The 20,255-nt window shown below is 37.7% G+C and overlaps 2 protein-coding genes across 3 annotated transcripts; one reads left to right on the forward strand and one right to left on the reverse strand.

The window, feature by feature from the left end:
• Positions 1 to 2,877: 2,877 nt before the first annotated feature.
• LOC113069158 (extracellular matrix protein 2) lies at positions 2,878 to 15,246 on the reverse strand. Of its 2 annotated transcripts, none has more exons than XM_026242171.1 (10): positions 15,176 to 15,246; positions 14,647 to 15,015; positions 13,307 to 13,371; positions 12,475 to 12,910; positions 12,237 to 12,352; positions 11,477 to 11,609; positions 10,681 to 10,838; positions 10,449 to 10,588; positions 4,261 to 4,587; positions 2,878 to 3,427 (listed from the first exon to the last, which is right to left on the reverse strand). In XM_026242171.1, the coding sequence occupies exons 2-10, from the start codon at positions 14,828 to 14,830 to the stop codon at positions 3,253 to 3,255; spliced, it is 1,734 nt and encodes a 577-aa protein (XP_026097956.1). In that variant the 5' UTR covers positions 14,831 to 15,015; positions 15,176 to 15,246; the 3' UTR covers positions 2,878 to 3,252. The 2 variants fall into 2 exon arrangements, with proteins under 2 accessions (XP_026097956.1, XP_026097957.1); XM_026242172.1 differs by having other exon boundaries at positions 14,647 to 14,763; positions 14,847 to 15,208.
• Positions 15,247 to 18,176: 2,930 nt separating this feature from the next.
• On the forward strand, positions 18,177 to 20,064 carry tnnc1b (troponin C type 1b (slow)). Its single transcript, XM_026242187.1, has 6 exons — positions 18,177 to 18,351; positions 18,960 to 18,990; positions 19,120 to 19,266; positions 19,358 to 19,472; positions 19,556 to 19,692; positions 19,767 to 20,064. The coding sequence occupies exons 1-6, from the start codon at positions 18,328 to 18,330 to the stop codon at positions 19,796 to 19,798; spliced, it is 486 nt and encodes a 161-aa protein (XP_026097972.1). The 5' UTR covers positions 18,177 to 18,327; the 3' UTR covers positions 19,799 to 20,064.
• Positions 20,065 to 20,255: the final 191 nt, after the last annotated feature.

Here is a 20,255-nt window from a genome sequence, read left to right on the forward strand (position 1 = left end):
TTTTATCTAAATTTAGTGATAATTTGTTCAAATCAAACCAATTCTTTAATTTATATAATTCTTTCTCTACCACCAACACAAGCGCTATAAGATTTGGGCCAGAACAATAAATTGTTGTATCATCCGCGAAGAGAATAAAATTAAAAATATCCGATACTTTACAAATATCATTTATATATAACAAGAATAACTAATAATAATATAATAACTTTTTGCCTTGTTGTCCAGTAAAATATCTAAAATTATTGCTTGCAAACTTAAAATCAATATTAGCTTTGATAAAGTAACTCTAGTATGAGTTTTGTGAGCCAGTGTCTTCTAAGCAGTGAACTGGATAATTAAAGCATTAAGCGTGATATCTGTGTGTGTGTGTGTGTGTGTGTGTGTGTGTGTGGTGACTAATGGAGATGAATTATGTTCTCTAAGTACAAGACAAGTAGGATTACTAGACTCTCTAAAATTCTGTCAGAAACCTGCTTGCTGTCAGATTATACAAGACTGTTCATGAGGAGGAGAAGACACTATAAATAGAAGTCTAAGAAGACTTGATAAAAGAACAATAATAATTGACCGGCTGTACATTTTACAGCAAGCATGTACAAGTGTGCTAGACAGGTTTTCTTAAAGATAAGAAAGCTTTAGCTTCCTGAAAGACTGTGTTGATTGCTGTGCATGTCTTTCATTAATGCTTGCTAATAAAACGTCAGGACAAAGTACGTCAAGACCTAAGAAGTCACTTCGTTAACAAAGCTGGAAGGACACCAGGGTTTCTGTGGCCTTGATGTGCTGGAGAGGATCTCAGACCCTTAGCTCATGTCTTTCTGCAATATTATTAACAATATTTTTTTCCCTTATGCGGCTGCAAGAATACAGGCATTGTGTTTTGCAAACAGATCAGTCACACTGTTATTTAACCCCTCCTCTAGGAAAATGATCCCCAGGAATCATGCACATTTGAACCTCAGAGCCATTATCCCTGTATAGCAGACAGAGGTCCTGCTGCTTTTCTGTGTCTTGACGACACATTTGAGACCAACATATGTGATCTTTCAAATCATATAACGCTTCTTTTTTTTATCTCCTACATGCACTATTTAGAAGGGGGACACAATGGTATTTCATCCATTCAGAATTGTTTACACTGTTAAAGAGTTGGATTCTCATGCTAAGCAAGGACAAAGTTTCAAAAAACAATTAGGATATATGATAGTATTTCTGTGCCAAGAATCTTATTTCCGGGTTCGTACAAGTTTCGGAGAGTTTTTTCACATCATGATGTAGACGAGGGTGGAACTCCTTATATGGGCATTTCTCAAACGAGATTGTGCCCATCAATGGGCTTCATCTGGCGGCAGTGCTGCACAGGACTCACTCGGGAAGAATGTTTCCAAACAAATGTGTGTTTTTGGTTGTAATGGAAAGATAACATAGTTCAGCTTTCTAAAGAACCCAGTGTTATGCAAGTAGTGGATGCATTTTGTTTTTCCGGGGCAGCAATGGAGTTTCACAAGTGCGTTTGTTGATGAACATTTTATAAACAAGGCCCAGTTCGATGCTGGATTTGCACATTGTCAAAACCTCTATAAAAGATTCCACTCATGATTCAGAACTGCAGACAGTAAGTGTAACGGCATCAAATGTCTGTTTTGTTGGCATACGTCGCTCAAGTGCTCATCACTCTTTAGCTCCGCCCACGGCGCGCCTCCAGGTGCTCAGCTTTTTCTGGAGAGAATCGTAAAAAGCTGTATCTTTCTTTTATAATTATAATAAAATTAAATACTTTTTGGAGATATGAAGGATGCTGTGCTACTCATAGGTACTCAAAATGAACATGAGCTTGGGTGAAACTGTGTGTGTTATCTCCCCTTTAAAGTGTACAGCTGCTCTTTTGATCTTAAAATGTTGATAGGGTCACTTGTTCAAAAGATGTGCATCATATTGCACTATACCCAACTCATTGAAAGCCTATATCATTATATTACACAGATAATAGTGTGTCAATAAATGTGCTTTGTAGCTACTCAGGGAACTTGCATCTTATTAAATGAAGCAAAATCCAGTATTTTTGTCACATTATTTATGACCTGACATACTAATGAAATGCAAGCTTGGCAAACCGTTTAAGAGACTTGCAACTTCTCCCTTTCAAGTAGATTACAGCTGTGCTTTGATGATTTGTAATAGCTGCCCGAAGACATTACCAAGATGGCCAGCGAGTGGACTGTTTTAAAGGACCTTAAATGAGCCCAAATGGCTTCAGTGTAATGCAATTCAAACTAAATGTGTCATGCCATCAGATTGCCTTTGAATGATCAGTAAAGGTCACTGGGGGCATCCACAGCTTGATGTAAATCATTTAGCTCGACATAGATGATCAAAAAAACTCATCTTGGGGCGCTTTATGTTTTAATATATTTCTTGGTTAGGAGAATTCTGAGGTATTTATGTAAACCGCATTGAAGTAACCCGTTCTTACCCAGAGGCGGTGCTGCTGAATGAGCACAGTGGGGCCCTATTCAGAGCTGAGGGCGTCATTCACACCTGAACTCAGCAGACATCACAGCTCATAAGTTCTATCTCATTACCTTGCCATTCAAAACATCATCTCTGCTCAGAGGCCTCCAGCCGTTCACCTGAGGCTTCGCTGCAGTGTGTCCTGAAAGTCATGGATAATAAAGATGCTGTCACACACCCCTTGGGTTCAGATTGCATTTTCTTTTCTTTTTTTAGCTGCACCTACCTGGGCTGTGAGGGTCCATCACACTATATGTCTGACAGACAAATTGTGGTAATTGTGTAAAAGTGTACAATTAGCCTTATATTTACTAAATCATTTCATTTTAGACATGAATCATATGCATTTTAATGTGACATCAGGGGATGATTTAAAATAATACAACACAAACATAAATATAAAATTATATAATAATAAAATCATTATAATATGCACCAAAGTCTAAATGAATATTGCGAAAGAAAGGCATTTGATTATTTTTTCAGCCAGGGGTTTCTAAGCCTGCTTGTTTCAATAGCTTACAAGAAGAAGGTTTATTACATACAAAAAGAAGCAAAATTATGTATTTTATGCTACAAGTTGCTGAACAAGACCCAAATGTGCATTTGAAGAGGAAGCATGCACACTATTAATATATCTAATGGACATGGTCTTTACAGTATTCAATCTTCAAGTGACTGACAGGAGAAGCAGAGGGGAGGCTTGAAGTGACAGGGTGATGTTTCTGTAGCAGTTTCCTAGCCCTGTGATTGGTTCTGGGGCTCTAGTACGATCTTGCTGGAATCCTGAATGCAGGAGAAAGCAGCACGAGGGATTTTCTTCACATTGATGTAGTTGTACTCTAAATGCACGGTTGACAGGAGAGAATCCTCAGTCCGTTTGACCTTACAGATTGATTTCACTGGGACAGAGCTGAAAACACAAAGCCAAACATATTACTCACTATCACACTTTTCATTGTAGGGATGGACACGTTTTCGTGATTATTCCTTTTGTAACGGTTTCAATAAAAATACCTAAAGATCACTTCTATTTAAATAAGCATACGTGTGCAATAAAAAAGTATCTGATTTTGGGTAAAATACTTTTCTTTAAAAAAAAAAAAACAAACAGAAACATTCAAATCGTGAAATAATGTTGCTCCTCAAGTGGCCTTGTTTCATAAATATTAATAAAACAAAGAAAAACATGCTAATTAAGAAAATGACTGCAGTGTAGTTATTGATCGATTCTGAAGTGCGTCTAGAATTTAATAGTTCAAGAGCAGTTTAGAGAGTAGAGATATGCATCCTTGTAATTACTGACAGACCCTAAAGCAAGCACACAAATATTTTAATTAGTACAGTTCATGTAGTTCACTCTTGAGCTTGGAGCTCTCACTACATCAACTGTCATATTGGTTGCACTATAGTCTGCGGGTACAGACAAGCTTAAGCCTGTACACATTTGAAATGCAAATTAACAGTAAAGAAAAAGTGAAATTAGTGAGTAATAAATGAGAGAGAATGTTTAAAAGAAGATCAAAGAAAATGATCTGAGCAGGAAATAAATCTAAAGGGAATGAGGATTTCAAATGAAGGCTGCATTCACAGACATGTAGAAGCTTAAAGGGTTAACCCCGTTAGAAGCAAAGATTGCTGATGGCCCCAGAGTAATGTTGTACAACATCAAACTCAAACTGTGTATCATTCTCAAGCTTCGATGTCTGACCACTGTGTTTAGGAACAGAACTTAAGTGTACGTACCTTATACGGTTGTGGTCTAGCCGCAGTAGCTTGAGGTTCTTGAAGTGGCGCATATTGTGTGGCACCCTTTGAAACCTGTTGTTGTCCAAGTGTAACTCCTCGAGTGTTTGATAAACACCACGGAATGACTTCCCTAGCACACCGTGCTCTTCTAACAGGTTGTGGGAGAGGTGTAGGGACAGTAAGCCTGGGCGGAGGTGACTCAGTGAGTATGGAGGAATGGAGTGAATGTGATTGTGCTGCAGGGAAAGTTGGCGCAAGGCCCTGGGCAGATCTGAGGGCACCACTGCCATCTGGTTATGGGACAGGTCAAGGGTTTCCAGCGTCCTGAGAATCAGACAGACAGAGGTGTGGTGTTACCTCATGGAGTGTATTAGCAGTGGGCAATATGACCAAACTCTTATATCACAATACCAAAATGTCAAAATAAAATGTCATTCACTTCAATACACTAACATTTCTCATTAACTGAAGCCTGTGAACTTTATTTTTAGTTCTCAGTGACTTTATGCTTTAAAAAAAAAAATATTTAATGATTCAAGGGCTCACTCATAACACATAAATGTTACTAACTTACTACAACCTACTGCCAGGAATATGTCATCTAAAGAGATGGTCAACCAATCTGAACCAATCAGTGGCTATATTAGTTAATAAAACTGAACAAATCTTTTCAGTCAATGGATTTAAAAAGGTCAAGACTTTGGGTTGAATCAAAATCCCCACCACCAGTAGGTAGCATGAAAGTTGTAGGCTTACTTGTTCAAGCAGCTTCATCAGAAAGACTGTTTGCTGGTTTACCAGACACACTTGCTTGTCTAAGCATGTCTTTACAACTTGTATTTATGTAAACCATGTTTTTGATGGTTAGTGTACATTGGTTGCAACATATGTAATAGGTTTCTTTCAAGTGCTGGGGGAGCTTGTGAAGTTTTCTGCAGTGTTTGCACGGAGAATGGGCCCCATGACACGTCATTAACCCAGCACAACGCAGTTAAAAAAGCTTGTGTGTCAACTTCAGTTAAGTGTATTTGTGTGTGTTCTGTGAAGGAATAAGGGGGTTTGGGGGTGGAAGAGATTGAGCGAGTGAGAGAATGTCCTAAAAGTCAGGATTTTGTGTTTTTCAAGAGGGGTCTTGAGGAGGCAGCTGGTGTAAGTTTACAATGTTTGCCTCAGCAGGAGTCAGGAGCACATTTCCTCTGCCTCCATAACACTGTTGGCTGCCCAGTCCACCAGTGCGCTGAGGAGGAATGAGGGTCTCATATGGCAATGACTGTTATTATTACATCAAAAGCTACAGTGACCTCCATGTGGATTTCATTCACCCAGCAAGCTCTGATACTGACCTTAAGATGAGAGATGGGACTTCGGATGTTGCAGACTTGAATATCAATCAGGAAATCTAGCAGTGAATATAGCTGACAGTGTTTCAGAGAGGAGCCCTGGGCTGTCTAGTTATGTCTAGACCTAGTTTTAAGTTAAATAAAGCAATTGTTGATCACCTCAATGTATATTTTAGAAAGGGTTTGAATACTAAGAAAAACTGACTTATTGTTTATTTATCGCAGATTCTCTTGCAGATGCATTTTGAATGCATCCCTCCAAACATATAAAGTTGCATAATTCATTTAGGCAAAAGTGTTTGTCTAAAACGCTGTCTTAACATTTGGAAAATCAAAAAAATTGCCTACAGGGCACAACGTGGGTCAAGACTGCCACCAGTGGACCTTAAATACAAATAATGTAGGTACATGTCATTCCTGCTTTTTGGAAATAAGTGTTAATGCTAATAAATAGAGGGATTTTTTCCCTCTCTTTAGGAGATTTTCATTAACAGTTGGGTTGTTAAATAAATCCATAAATGTTTTATTATCCATGTGCGCAATGGACCACTTTCACAAGTGAGCCAACACAATAATTAACAGCCAGAAAGACACATATACCCACACTTACATACACAGAGAAAATATATATATTTCATTTATTGTTCGCTTATGTTTATTTATGTTATATTAGCAGTCTTTAGAAATCCACCATTAAGCTGACCAATAGAAAAAAAGCAATTCACTGCCTAAACTATATCTAAAAGAATCGTAAAAACTTTTAAATGTGCCATACCAGATGCCATCTGAGTGACAAAACGAAATAATTCAAGAACAAAATAAAACAGTTTCAGGATTATTGGCTTCTGATGTCGGAGTCAGATTTACATACTGACATTGTTCCCACACAGATTGTCTCCACCAACAAGCCAATAACGGTGGGCATCCTCAGGGAGAACTCTCATAATGAGAAGCAGAGAGCACGGCTGCCACCACATGAGCAGAGGCACACCGGTGCCAGTGTTGCACAACCGTCCTTACGTAACCTGGGATGCAGGACAGGAAGACCACCGTCATGACAAGGCACATTTAGTTGGATCTCATGTTATATCATGCATGCGGGAGACCCAGGCACAGCTAAACTCAGCCCCTTCATTTAGGGCACCATGATTTGAACTAGCAAGAGTGAAAAATGGCATAACCATCTCCAGCTGTGGCTCCGTAATTCATGCTCTTTTCAGGTTTTGAATATTTTTTTCACACTTTTAAAGAGTGAAAGGCATTTATGTGTATGTGAGTGTGTATCTTTATATCTGCACAACCGCTGGCTCTTGGTTGTCTCCTCTGGCAGAGACACTTTATATAACTCATTATGAAATGAGAATGTGAACTTCTTAGTAAAACTGCACTAACTTGCATTTTTTTCTCCCTGTGTGAGAAAACAAGCAGTGCGTGTCCTTTCGTTCACCCCCGCCTCATTCCCGTAAGCTCAGTCCAGCTAGCGCATCCACACTGTCCTCACATCCATCAAAATCCTCAGGCTCAGGTCGCTGGCCTGCAGAGGAGCCCTCTGCCAGAACACCCTGTTCTTCACCCCGAGACCCAAAACACCCCTCTAGGTGACAGGGGGCCTGCGGTGTCACTGCTCACACACAGAAATGTGTGCACCTATATAAACACAATGGCATATGAACACACAGACCACCACGGTCTTTCAACCCCAAGTTCCACAGATTCCCATGACATATTCCTGCTTATTGCAGACGTGACGTCACTAATCAGAGATGTGTCACTTTTAAAGAAACTTTAAAATAATCTTATTAGCAGTTCTTCTACTAGAGCCTCTTTATTGTTAGATACTGAGATATTGTTGTCGCTCCATTGAAAGATCATGCAAGCAAAACTTTCAAGGTGCAAGGTGCAGAAGCTAAAGCCTAAGTGTAAATGCAGAAACAAATACAGAGAGAAAAGGAAAAGAGTTTATTAGTAGGAAGTGACTTTTTATATGCTGATGGTCTGTAATTGTTAGCTGTTAGCATTTCCAATCACTTCAATATCAGTTCTGGCACAAGACCCCCCAAAACTACACAATTTGCCATCTTTGGACCATAAATGTTTTTTGAGGTAGTCATCTCAGCTTGAAATTTCATGTGACTGATGACACACAAGATTCAGAAAAAATACTGTCATGACTACATCTTATATATACATATATATATATATATATATATATATATATATATATATATATATATATATATATATACACACACACACACACACACACACATATATGTATGTATATATATATGCGGCTTGGCTGCTAGATAAGTGAAAGTTAAAGAAATGGAGTCTTGAGGAGGTGTTGACGGAGCTGGGATTTACACTAGGTCCATGGTGCCGATTTGGACATTATTTGGGCTGACATGCACTCATAAAAGCTGAAGAAATGAAAGCAGACAGTAAAAGTCTTGACTTTACTCGGGGAGGCTCAGAGATTTGTGCTGAGATAATAGCATGGTGCTGCAGTGTTTGGGTAGATCACAGGATCACACACGTAAATGCGTGCATACACACACACACACACACACACACACACATCAACAGTAACAATTAACAGTAGCAATTAGGTGACAATGTGACATTATTTTAAATAAAGAGCCTGTTAAGTTGAGCTGATGGCCGATCAAAGCTCACTTACACTCACTCCAGCTAATAACAGGTTACCTTAAAAAGACAGCTGGAAAGTAAACAGTGCAACAGCCATGGAAGCAGTTCCAGTGATAATGCCCGCTTTCCTGGTAATGCAGATGTTGATGAGAGTGAATGGAAAGAAAGAGAATTGTGAATTCCTGCGAACCAGCTTTGAATGGCACGATTTCAAAAAGATTTGCAACTTACAAGGAAAGAAAATGAGTAAAAGATGTTAGAGATGAATAATGTATTAGTATAATTTGCTGACGGTATGAGAGTCAGTGTGAGAGAGGCAATGGAGGGAATGGAAAAGTCAAAAAGCTTATGGTGTGGAGAAACTTGTAATGGAAGGTCTCATTTTAATTTACTTTGGGTGGTTTCTCAAGAAAAGCTATTGTATAACATCAGAATACTTAAATATAGGTCATTTAGGTTAACTATATGTTATTCTTGTGATGCTTTTGTCCTTTAAGAAACTTGAAAGCTCCATTTCACATTTATTGTAAAAGATGGTAAATCACCAAAGCCAGTGCATTCTTAAAATATGTATCTTCTTCTTCAAACTGGTTTTAACAAGAGGAGGGTGATCCTTTTTGGATGAACTTTGGATGCCTCTTTTAGATATAAAGTACTGATTAACTTTTTTCTGATTACTACATCGTTTCTCTTTATTTTTTAGCTTTTAGTAGAACTATGGATGGTTTATGTGCTAACCACATAACTGTAGGTTGGCAAATCTACAAAACAAAAAATCCACAAAATGTCTCTCTGCAGGAATGCTTGAGCATCACAGTCACCCCTATATGAATCAAAACCCCCACACATTCACCATCACACAGCCAAGCCAAAACCAGTGCTGTAAACCGCTCCATTTAGGTGACCAGCAGCCAGCCAAACATCTGCATTCACCGCAGTACAAGTGCAAACGGTTATTCATGAGTGAGCTTATGCCTAATCACAAAATAGACCCTAGTAATACTTTATATACAACCCTAGACCAAGTCTTTATTACTCGTGAAATTAAGCCTGGATTTCCAAATAGCTGGGACGTGGTATGTGTGTTCTCAGGCTTGTTTTTCTAACTTCACCCTATCACTCAGTGTGTTTGACAGGGTAAAGGGCAGAGTGAGTGATGAGTGGGCTCTCTGTCTCTTCTGACTCCCGTATAACACGCTCCTGAGGATGAGTGATGCGAGACCTTGGAGAAAGACATCTACTCTGGTAGAATTGAAACTATGAGGCAGATGCAGGCTGACAGCAGGTCCAGAATAAATGATCACAATCCTTCATCTGATTCTGATGATGGCGGACACACAGGTTCCTGGAATTGTGCTGTACCAAGCAGGATTTAGCAATTGGGAGGGTTACTCAGCATGTCTTTTGTGCACCATCTAGTGGCTAATAAGGGAACTGTACTTAGGGAACGTGTGTGTGTGTGTGTGTGTGTGTGTGTGTGTGTATTATATATTGCATATACATTTATTATTTGGATCATTTTAAGTCAAATCAACCAAATTTCAGAAACTTTCCTGGCTAAAATTTCAGTTTTTGATAGTATTTTTTTTTTTAAGAAGAAGAAAGATAAAAGATGGAAGCATCATAATGTTATTTTTAAAGATAGGTCTGTTAGCAATATTAGCTTACTTTAGCTATCTTTGTTGCATTTTATTTTATGGTGATGACTATACAAAAATAAGGGAAAGAGCACTTTTTTTTCTCCAAAGTTTGCATACCTGTAACTCAAAATGTATTAAAAATATCTTAATGTCTAATAAATTGGGTCTTAACAAACTTTCCCTTTGTCATCTTCATTTTTAAGGCCCTATATAGTTCAGTTCCAGAGATACTGGAATTTTACTATGGCAAAAGTAATAATTTGTTAAACTGTACATGATTCAGTATGGTCAAAAACCAAATGTGGGTCACTGTGCATATTATACAGATGTATATTTTTTCTTAGTTATTACAAAACTTGCACTGCATATTTTTGTACCCCATTGTATATATATAAAGAAGAAAAAAAATTATACAGAAATCATGATTTGATTAATTTGATAATCTATATATCCAAACAATTGCATTAATTTAATAATAATATAAATATAAACTAAATGAATGTAAACAAAGTGTATTAATATAATAAGTGCATAAAAAAGTGCATGTGAGACTCACCGCAGGTTGATCCAGGCCTCAGGGTACATGCTGTTCTCCTTTAGGAGGTTGTGACTGAGATCTAACACCTTCAGGTGGACACACTTATCCAAAAGCCTGTCCTGCACCTCCACTATTTGATTGTCCTGCAACCTCAGGTCCTGCACATACACCAAGACATATCAACATATAAATACCATAAATCTAAACAGAGAAGCAAGTGACTGAATCATTGGCGGGTTACAGAACGGACCTCTATAGATGGGGGCAAGCCCGCTGGGATACCACTGAATCTGTTTTTATCCAATCGTAAAAACTTGAGTGCCTTCAGAGGTTTGAAAGCCCAGGGCGCAATGCTGCTCTCATAGAGAATGTTTCCTGTCAGTTCTAGGACTTTTAGGTTAGTCAAGCCTGCAGAAAACAAAACCTTCTTAGTTACTTCAGTTAAAGGTACTTTAACCAGTAATTTATTTTTATTTTAAGATTTACTAAACTTATTCTGACACCTAGTGGTGTGGATGTAACCTCTCTCTCTCTCTCTCTCTCTCTCTCTCTCTCACACACACACACACACACACACACACAAAAGATATTCAGTTGTTCAAAATATTGTTCAAACGCTTTTAGCAGTCAGTCATGATTTATGTATGGCTGGAATATACTAAACAACTAAAACAGTAGGTATTATGAAAAAACATGCATCATATGCTCAACAATTGAGGATCACACAGTACCAGTGACATGACAATTGTAAAAAAGTGTCATAATAGCCGGTAAAAATGTAAAACGTTTGATTTCCTCTGACTGCATGGAATCACAGACTGTAGATAAAAGATCTGAGTCTGATCATTATAAACTACATGATTTTCTTTGAAATTACTGATATGAGACTAGATTATATCTCCTGTGAGTGTAAATTATTTCAAACATTTCAAAAGTACTGCTCCATTCTTCATCTGTAAATCTTTTTTATGAGGAAAAGAACTCACACTAATTACCAAAGCCACGAAAGTCTTGTTTGTGCAGCTGGCATGAAAAACAACACAAACCTTTGAAGCTTTGTGAAGCCAGTTGGTTTATTTTATTGTTGTTTATCTTCAGATCCTCCAAAGAAGATGGCAACTGTGGAACTGATGTAAGTTCATTGCTGTCAAGTTTCAGGATCTTCAGCTTTGTCAGATTCTGTTAAAAGAGCAGAAACACACTTGTCTACTCGGGTCTCAGTGGTTATGTCCTGTCTGTTTTGGGCCTAGTGAATCATGAGCCTGCATTTTAACACAGCAATGTTTCCACTGTGCCTTCCACCAAATGAAAAGCCTCAATTATGCATGTTTGTCCAGTTATTTTAATGTTAAGACATGTAAATGTACCCTTCTGCCACATACTATCGGACTTGCCTGACTTTAGCTACTTTTCATTTGCGTGCAGACTGTAAATTGTGTACTCATATCCCTCATCAAAGAGAATTGATTCTTTATGCTAATTTCACCAACATTTCATGGATGGTCCAAAGAAGACAGTGGCATTTTCCACTGGCCAAACTGTGGTTCCTATTTTCATGCTGCTGAGTTTGCTTTGGGAGTGGCGTGTTTGGTCTCTTCTCAAGGTCTCCTGCTTGGAAATCCGGATGTATCTTGGCTGGACTTATAGTTAGCAGTTATAATTTGAAACGTTTAATTTGTATGTTCTTAAAAATTCTAAACAGGATGGAATTATTTTTAGATTTGATGCAGACATACAGTACATACTCTTTTAAGATTATAGGAGTGTTTAACTGGTGTAATTGAAGGGATAAAAAAATGCAAGTACCATGAAGAGACTTAGGCCGAAAGAGGAGTCGTCCAGCTTGTTCAAACTTAGGTCAAGCTCTTCAAGATCTGGCAGTCCAGAAAAACCACTGGGAGGAATTCTTGTTAAGTTATTGCCTGTAAGACAGCACATTGGTTAAAATGGCTGTGCTTATTACAAGACACAACCGACATAAATTATAGAACGTCTCAGTGATGCATATACTTATGCTGGATCGTTCAGCCATTCCAGACCTTACCAGGCAGTTCAAGGATGGTGACTTCCTGGTTTGTGATGTTTGGCAGGTGGGACAAGCCAATCTGCTTGCAGGATACTCGACTTTCTCCCACTTGGCAGCCTTCTGGTAATGAGTCTTGGGTCGAGGTGCTGTTAGATGCATCATTCTCCTCCTCTTCAGCTGTCTCTTCTTCCTTTCCCTCCTCCTCCTCTCCTTCTTCTTCTTCTTCCTCCTCCTCTTCTTCTTCTTCTTCTTCCTCCTCATCATCATCCTCTTCTTCTTCATCCTCATCCTCTTCCTTTTTCTTTGCTTTTTGCTCTTCCCCTTGGTCCAAGAGGCGGTTTTTCTCTTCTTTGAGTTGACTCAAGATTGCATTTAGTTTCCCTGCTGCTCCGCCCCATCTCTCCAACACAGCGTTGAGCTCCACCCACACAGCCTCAGCCCGTCCCATAACCGACTGATGGGACACACAGAAGGAACACAGCAGGAATATAGATCATTAGTAACACAGGAGTGACCAGAAACACGCTGAACAAACTAAACAAACTAAATATAGTGGGCAAATCGCACAGGCAGGAATAAAGGAGGTGGAAAATGAGAGGTTGAGCATTAAGACAGGAAGCAAAAATAGACTTATAATTAGCATTTATGGTATGGCTGTGCTATCTTGGACTGCCAGAATACACATAGTTCTTCCACTGTAACAACAGTAGCAACTTGTGCAGCAAAAAGGCGTTACTATAGGACACGACGAGTATGGTCACGAATTCAATATTTACTGTTTTCTATTTATTTCGCAGAATTATTTGATGTTAGAAACCTGATTGGTTTGTCTCCAGGAATACAGACTCACCTGTGTGTTTGTGGCAGTGTCGCTTACTTGGCTTGTTCCTTGTGCTTCATTGGTTCTCTTTTCACCTGCAAATGCAGTCATGATTCAACACAATTATAAGTCAATTCAGAACCGTGTGTAAACCGTGTGTTCTATAATAGATCAGTGGTGTAAACCAACAATTCCACTGTTGACAGAAGAAGCTACACATGCACTACCGGTCAAATATTTGGGGTACATTATATATATATATATATATATATATATATATATATATATATATATATATATATATATATATATATATATATATATATATATATATATATATAATATATATATATATATATATATATATATATATATATAAATATATATATATATATATATATATATATATATATATATATATATATATATATATAAATTGGTAACACTTTATTTTAAGGACAAATTCTTATCAGCATGCATGCCTTATTCTGCCTGACCATATTTTATATTTTTAATCCTCCCTATACCAAAACTTAACAATTACTGTACTAACTATTAATAAGCAGCAAATTAGCAGTTTATAAAAGGAAGACGTGTATTCCCTATGTTAGACCCTATTCTAAAGCAGCAAAATGTACTGGCTTACAAAGAAAATGTATTTTAAATAAAAGCCATTTACATTCAGCAACACAACCATTTTTAACATTGGAAAAAATAATAAGAAATGTTTCTTGAGCACCAAACCAGCATATTCTGTATACTGAAGTATTGGTAACTAAAAATTCAGTGTTCTTTGCCAACACTGGAATAAATGACATTATAAAATATACTCAAATATAAAACAGTTATAAAACATTGTAATGGTATTTCACAACAGTACTGTGTTACTGTATTTTCAAGCAAATAAATAAAATACTTGTTTTTTCACAAATATTTTTACTGTTCCCAAACTTTTGAATAGTACCGAATTGTATTCTATTGTGTAATGTATATTGGATCACGTTCATAATTATTGTCAATAACGACACCTGTGTATACTTGAGGAGAACTACAGTAACTTAAAAAAATTAAAAGGTCCCTGTATATGCAGCCACACACACATTTCCAAAAATGTAAAGTAATTTTCAACAATTTAAACTATTTTATGGCAGACATACTCTAAAAAAACTGTAAAGGAGGTTGCTTTTACTTCTATTTATTTCTTTATAAATATCCTTTGATTCTCTGTAAATTTACTTCAGAAATGTATTGTAGTTCAATAAACACTTTGAACAAGAACAAAGTATAACAGACACCATAAACTCTTCACAGAGACTGCAAACTGTCACTGCTCTTGAAATCCTAATTACTATTATTACTGATGAACTCACTTGATGCAGATGAAGAATCCACTGGTTGATGCTGTGAGGATGAAACATCAGTCTCAGGCATAAACGTGAGGAGTGAGTTCAGTTCATTCAGGTCTACTCCTTCCACGGATAAAGCTCCTAAGCACACGCAAAACACCAAAAGAGCCTGCATGATTCTGATCCGATCTGTCCAGATGCTCACCATGTACCTGCAGGCTCACCTCCAGCTGCCCTTTAAATTCTCTCTTTGTCAGCAGTGAGAAGAAGGAGGAGGATAAAACAGGGAGGGGATCACGGTACATGGTTAGACGTGTACAAGGACCTTCATTGCCAGGAGTTCACAAAAATATAAACTCCTCCTTATAAAGTCAGCGGTCGTGCCAACAAACACTAGGGGTTCAGGACAGAGAGAGAGAGAGGCAGAGGAATGATGGTCAGTGTCAGTCACGTCATGCCACAGTGACACAGTGTTCACACCTTGTAGCACTTGAGATGGACAAATGAGAGAGTTATCCAAACAAGAGGGCAGCGAGGGAGCAGCCTGACTGACCCGTACAGAGATCTCTCTCCGGCTCCATGTCTCGTCCTCGGCATGTTCCTGTCTGGCATGCTGCCATTAGCACGTATGTAAGAAAAAGAAAAAGACCTTGCCAAGAGAGAAAAACATGGTTCTCTAACTCATAAAACAAACAGATGGAGGCAGACAGGCATACAGACAAATGCTATGTGTTTTCAAAGCATACAGTTACACAGTTACTCTTCTCATTTATGGAGATTATAGGCTGATTTATATATAGTGCCACATTATGTCCCACAAAATGTCTAAATGTCATTGCATTTGATAATTAGATTCCAATTCTGGTCAGTACTTTAAAACGAGGGCCACTGGGTTTGATATTTTCTTTTCTAAACCAATGACATTCAGTCATTTTAAGTTTGGCGTCAGTGTCAAAGTAGTTTTTTTTTTGACACTGTATAAAACGTCTGTAAACTCTATCTTTTTAATTTCACTCACTAGTGTTAAATCAAAGATTTGAGAAATCTGTGGGGGAGGAAAGAATTATGTTTAAAAAAAGCCACAGTTACGGTTGGACAAGGGTCTCACAGACACATACAAATAGACCAGCTCTCAGGGTCACATTGTATAGGGAAAGATTGTTTGCATTTACATTCACACCATAAAGTATCACTGCAGAGCGAGATATTGCCTTGCGACTCTGTTTAAGTTTGCTCAGACAACACTGGACACAAAATGGGCAACAACTGTGTACGTTGACATAGGAAGCATATTTTTTACGTGCACACCCTCTTTTTCTGTTTTCTTAAGTTTTAATCTGATTTGCATTAGATATCATATATCATATTATTAGGTTTTTTTTTAACTTTATTTTATTAGCATACAGAAAAGTTCACAAATTAAATTACATTATATATATATATATATATATATATATATATATATATATATATATATATATATATATATATATATATATGAAGAGTTCATTTGCAAAAACATTTAACTCAGTTTTTAACAATTTTCAAAAGAAAACATTTTCATTGTGCTTTTCAATTAGTCAAACTGCTGTTACACATTAATACATGATAAAAACATGATTTTTGAAAATGTAAAATAAAAATTGTCTTTGCAAATTAACGCTTGATACACACACACACACACACACACACACACACACATTATGATATATATATATATAAACACACACACACCATTGAGTAATAAACTATTTAAAAGTCCTTAGTTTTAAATGTCCATCTCCCTCAGTAACTTTAAAATAAATTATTTTAAAGCCTATGATATTTTTTTGTGTTTGTTTAAAAACAAATTTACTTGGATATCAAATTCTAGAATTATTTAAAGAGTAACTCAAAATATAAAGTTACTTTAAAGAAGTTAAGGCTACCCATTTCTAAAATGTATTTTTTCTTAAATTCTCCCTTGACGACCAAGGTCCCTTTCAAATGGATGACCCTGTATTACTGTCCAAACAAACAGTGGCTAAGAGTAAGACAGAATCTGTAATTTTATGCTATCTGCAAAACCACTTTGCCAGACTGCTGCTCTTCGTACAAATGTCTGTCTGTAGTGAGTCACTGGTGTGAGTGTGTTCTGCTGACCTGTCCAGTGTCCAAGCCCACTTTGTCCTCATTGTCCCACACACGCCCTCTGAACCTCAGTGTCTCAGCTGTTACATGTTCTCAGGGTGAGGTGGTTGTGGTTGTTGTATGCTGGCCACGGAGAGAGCTGCTGAGAACATGGCCAGAGAAAAATAAATCTGATCTTCAGCTAGACTTAATGAGTGAAAGTAGGAAAAGGAGCTAAACTGTGACAGCTAAATTAACTGCTGACATACTTATTAAGTTATACTGCTTTTTGTCTATGTATGTGTGTCTGCTTTGTAATTTCTTCCTCTAATAGTCTTTTAAGGGAAGGTTCATGGCTAGGTGGTGGTTCTTAATTTAGGCCAGAAGGATCCAGAATAGCTTAGTGTATCATTGTGATGTCAGCACTGGTGGCATTAGTCTATGCTTGATACTTTCATGCTAGTGTGGCCTAACATGATACTGATGCAGTCTGATTTTGACCTTAAATACTGATCGATTTGTAGAGATTTGTAGTCTTAGGACTGGAATAATTAGATGTTTCCACTGATCTTTCATTCAGAATTGCATCTAAAACAGTTACTTGAGCCAAAAACTTAAGATTGCTTTTATTTATGACAGACATGAGAAACTTTATGCATATAAATAGCATCCAAACCTCTGAGACCTGTAGTGAAACTGCTCGTTTCGCATTTTTCTCATTTAAAACAAAAATTTTCAAAGCAAATTCAATTTTAGAATCCAAGACAAGAGTTAATTAAAAATATAGTTAATGCCCTAAGTTTGTATAATGATCATCTTGAGCTTTAATGCAAGCAAGATTTTTTACACAAAGTGCCCTAAAAATAAATGCAGCACTTTGATTTTTCAAATATTTCTTATTCTTTCTAGCTCAATTTTTTTTTGTGTGTGCAAACACATTCTATAAATTTTAAAAAGATCCACATGGAAAAGTGGTACTGGGAATTTTGGTTATCCAGTCCTAAATTTTCACTGTGGTTCTTGACCAAAGGAAAAACTTTGAAGGGAATTATTAATGTTCAGTCCTTTAAAAGACCTTCACCTTCCAACAACCCCAAACATTGGTTAAGATTTAATAACAAGAAGTGCTATTTACCTCTTTGATTATAGTGATTTCCTGCACACATAGGACCAGTGCCTGCCACAAGAATGCAGTCGTGATGCTGCTCAACAATGATTGGCAAATGCAGGTGACCAGTGGATAAGTTTAGAACTTGATATGGGGTTGTTGCTCAGGCTGCCAGGGAGAGCAGTGCCAAGGACTTATTGTCATAACTCGAGTTCTCCTGCCTGTTGTCTCTGACATTCCTCCCCTATTTATAGCCCATGCCATCTCTAACCCCCTTTCAGTCCCGCTCCCTTTCCTTTTTCACCCATCCCTTATTCTCTTAGATAGGAAAGGGGAGTGACAAAAGGCTTTGTCTTTTCCAGCCATAAAGACCAAGGCAGGTGGCCCTGGGGCTCTTCGTCCTGTGTCTGCTGTGGGCTTCAGTGCTGGAATACCTTTGAGGAGTTTACAGACAATTTCATAAAGGAAACCTTAAACCCAGGACAGCCATGGATGATGTGTATAAAGCAGCGGTAAGTTATGATTGCACTAATTATCAACAGCATTGCATTTCACCTCAGGCTGCCTGAATTCAAAGTGACCCTTAAATAAAGAGTCCCAAAAGTTGGTTCGTATGAACATACTTTACAGCTAAATAAATAACCGCTAATTTAACAGCTAACCTGTCCTTAACCATTTCATTCCTCTGAAAATGACAGATTTCAGCATTATCACTAAGATAATAGAGAAATCAATCTGTGCACTGTTGGGTTAGCAGGCTCTCAAGGTTAAATCAATAAATGGGAGATGGGACGGCAGAAGTTTGGGGTCATTTTTAAGGGCACACGACACACTATCAAAATGGATTTGGTCAAAAAATGAGCGACGAAACCAGTGTAACCAGGTTTAGATTTAACATATCCTGTAATAGCCAGTGAAATGGAGAAGGGTCATAGTCACTGAGGCTAAAGCATATGACACCCAACTGGGCAGAGGGTGTCTGGTGTCTGAAGAACATTACACGAGTAATGACAGCTGTCATTCCTGTAAAGAATAGACCTTGGTCAGCCTTACAACATATCGTATTTTTAGTTCTAAGTCAAGTGAAGCAAAGTTTTGAGATCTCTTTTCCACCTAACAGGTAGAGAACTTGACAGAAGAACAAAAAAATGGTGAGTTTCTCTATTTGATCCGTCAGTTTGAACATGTAGCTGCATGTATTATGATGCATCACTATTTCAGCTCTATTATAAACTTACTGACGTGTGACTTTTGTGCTGCTATCTGATTGTACCCAACAGAGTTTCGTGCTGCGTTCGACATCTTCGTGCAGGATGCTGAGGATGGCTGTATCAGCACTAAGGAGTTGGGCAAGGTGATGAGGATGCTGGGCCAGAACCCCACTCAAGAAGAGCTGCAGGAAATGGTAGATGAAGTAGATGAGGATGGTATGTTGGATTTTAGTTGAAGGTATAATTTAGATTCAGGTGAAGTTTATGAATTGGGATTTGACTGTTGAAAGGTCTCTGTGGGTTGTAGGAAGCGGGACAGTAGACTTTGATGAGTTCTTGGTGATGATGGTGCGCTGCATGAAAGAGGAGAGCAAAGGAAAATCAGAAGAGGAGCTGGCTGAAGTCTTTCGCATGTTTGACAAGTATGAATTTATTTTTAAAAGATATTATAGTGTATATCACATTACCTCCTATACTTTATGTGTTTTATCGTTGTCTCTTTAAGGAATGGAGATGGTTACATTGACTTAGACGAGCTGAAGAACATGCTGGAGTCGACAGGCGAGGCCATCACCGAGGACGACATCGAGGAGCTCATGAAGGACGGAGACAAGAACAACGACGGCAAAATCGATTACGACGGTAAATTCACGCTCAAAATATGGCACATTTATTATTTACTCGAACAGAACATGAATTAATTTTAATACCAACAGAGTTCCTGGAATTCATGAAGGGTGTCGAGTAAAAATGGCCAAACGGATCAAAAACCGCGGAAAGAAACCTGTCATTTCATTCCCTGAACCAAACCATCTCTCTGACGTCACCAGACTCGATTGGGAAGCAATGATAATTATCTGCATTTCATATATTTATGTAATTTGTTGAAAATAAGTAAATGGTGTCATGTACTGCTGCCCAGAATAGTAATGTTATTTGCGCTCAAAACATTTTCTTTACACAGTTGTACGTTTTTGTTTCAATTAAACCAAACGTTTCAGACACCTCAGTGAACACAGATTTGGTTTTGTCTGTTAAGTTTGAGGTTTTCTATATGTAACTGTAGCTACTACTAATTTATATCTTTTTTTAAGTATATAACATTAGGCATATACCATCAGACTGGCCGAATTATAAACGCCCATAGACTGTATTAAAAAAAAATATATATGTATAAAAATTACACACACCCCCTATTTCTAGAC

Source organism: Carassius auratus, unplaced genomic scaffold (assembly GCF_003368295.1).
Source record: "Carassius auratus strain Wakin unplaced genomic scaffold, ASM336829v1 scaf_tig00000876, whole genome shotgun sequence".
Lineage (NCBI taxonomy): Eukaryota > Metazoa > Chordata > Actinopteri > Cypriniformes > Cyprinidae > Carassius > Carassius auratus.

Coding starts and splice junctions, on each gene's coding strand:
- LOC113069158 (XM_026242171.1), bottom strand. CDS start 14,830: ATGGTGAGCATCTGGACAGATCGGATCAGAATCATGCAGGCTCTTTTG. Junction 12,911..13,306: donor ACACTGCCACAAACACACAG/GTGAGTCTGTAT, acceptor GTGTCCCATCAG/TCGGTTATGGGACGGGCTGA. Junction 4,588..10,448: donor GAGGCCTGGATCAACCTGCG/GTGAGTCTCACA, acceptor TCTGATTCTCAG/GACGCTGGAAACCCTTGACC.
- tnnc1b (XM_026242187.1), top strand. CDS start 18,328: ATGGATGATGTGTATAAAGCAGCG. Junction 18,352..18,959: donor ATGATGTGTATAAAGCAGCG/GTAAGTTATGAT, acceptor TCCACCTAACAG/GTAGAGAACTTGACAGAAGA. Junction 19,473..19,555: donor GTCTTTCGCATGTTTGACAA/GTATGAATTTAT, acceptor TGTCTCTTTAAG/GAATGGAGATGGTTACATTG.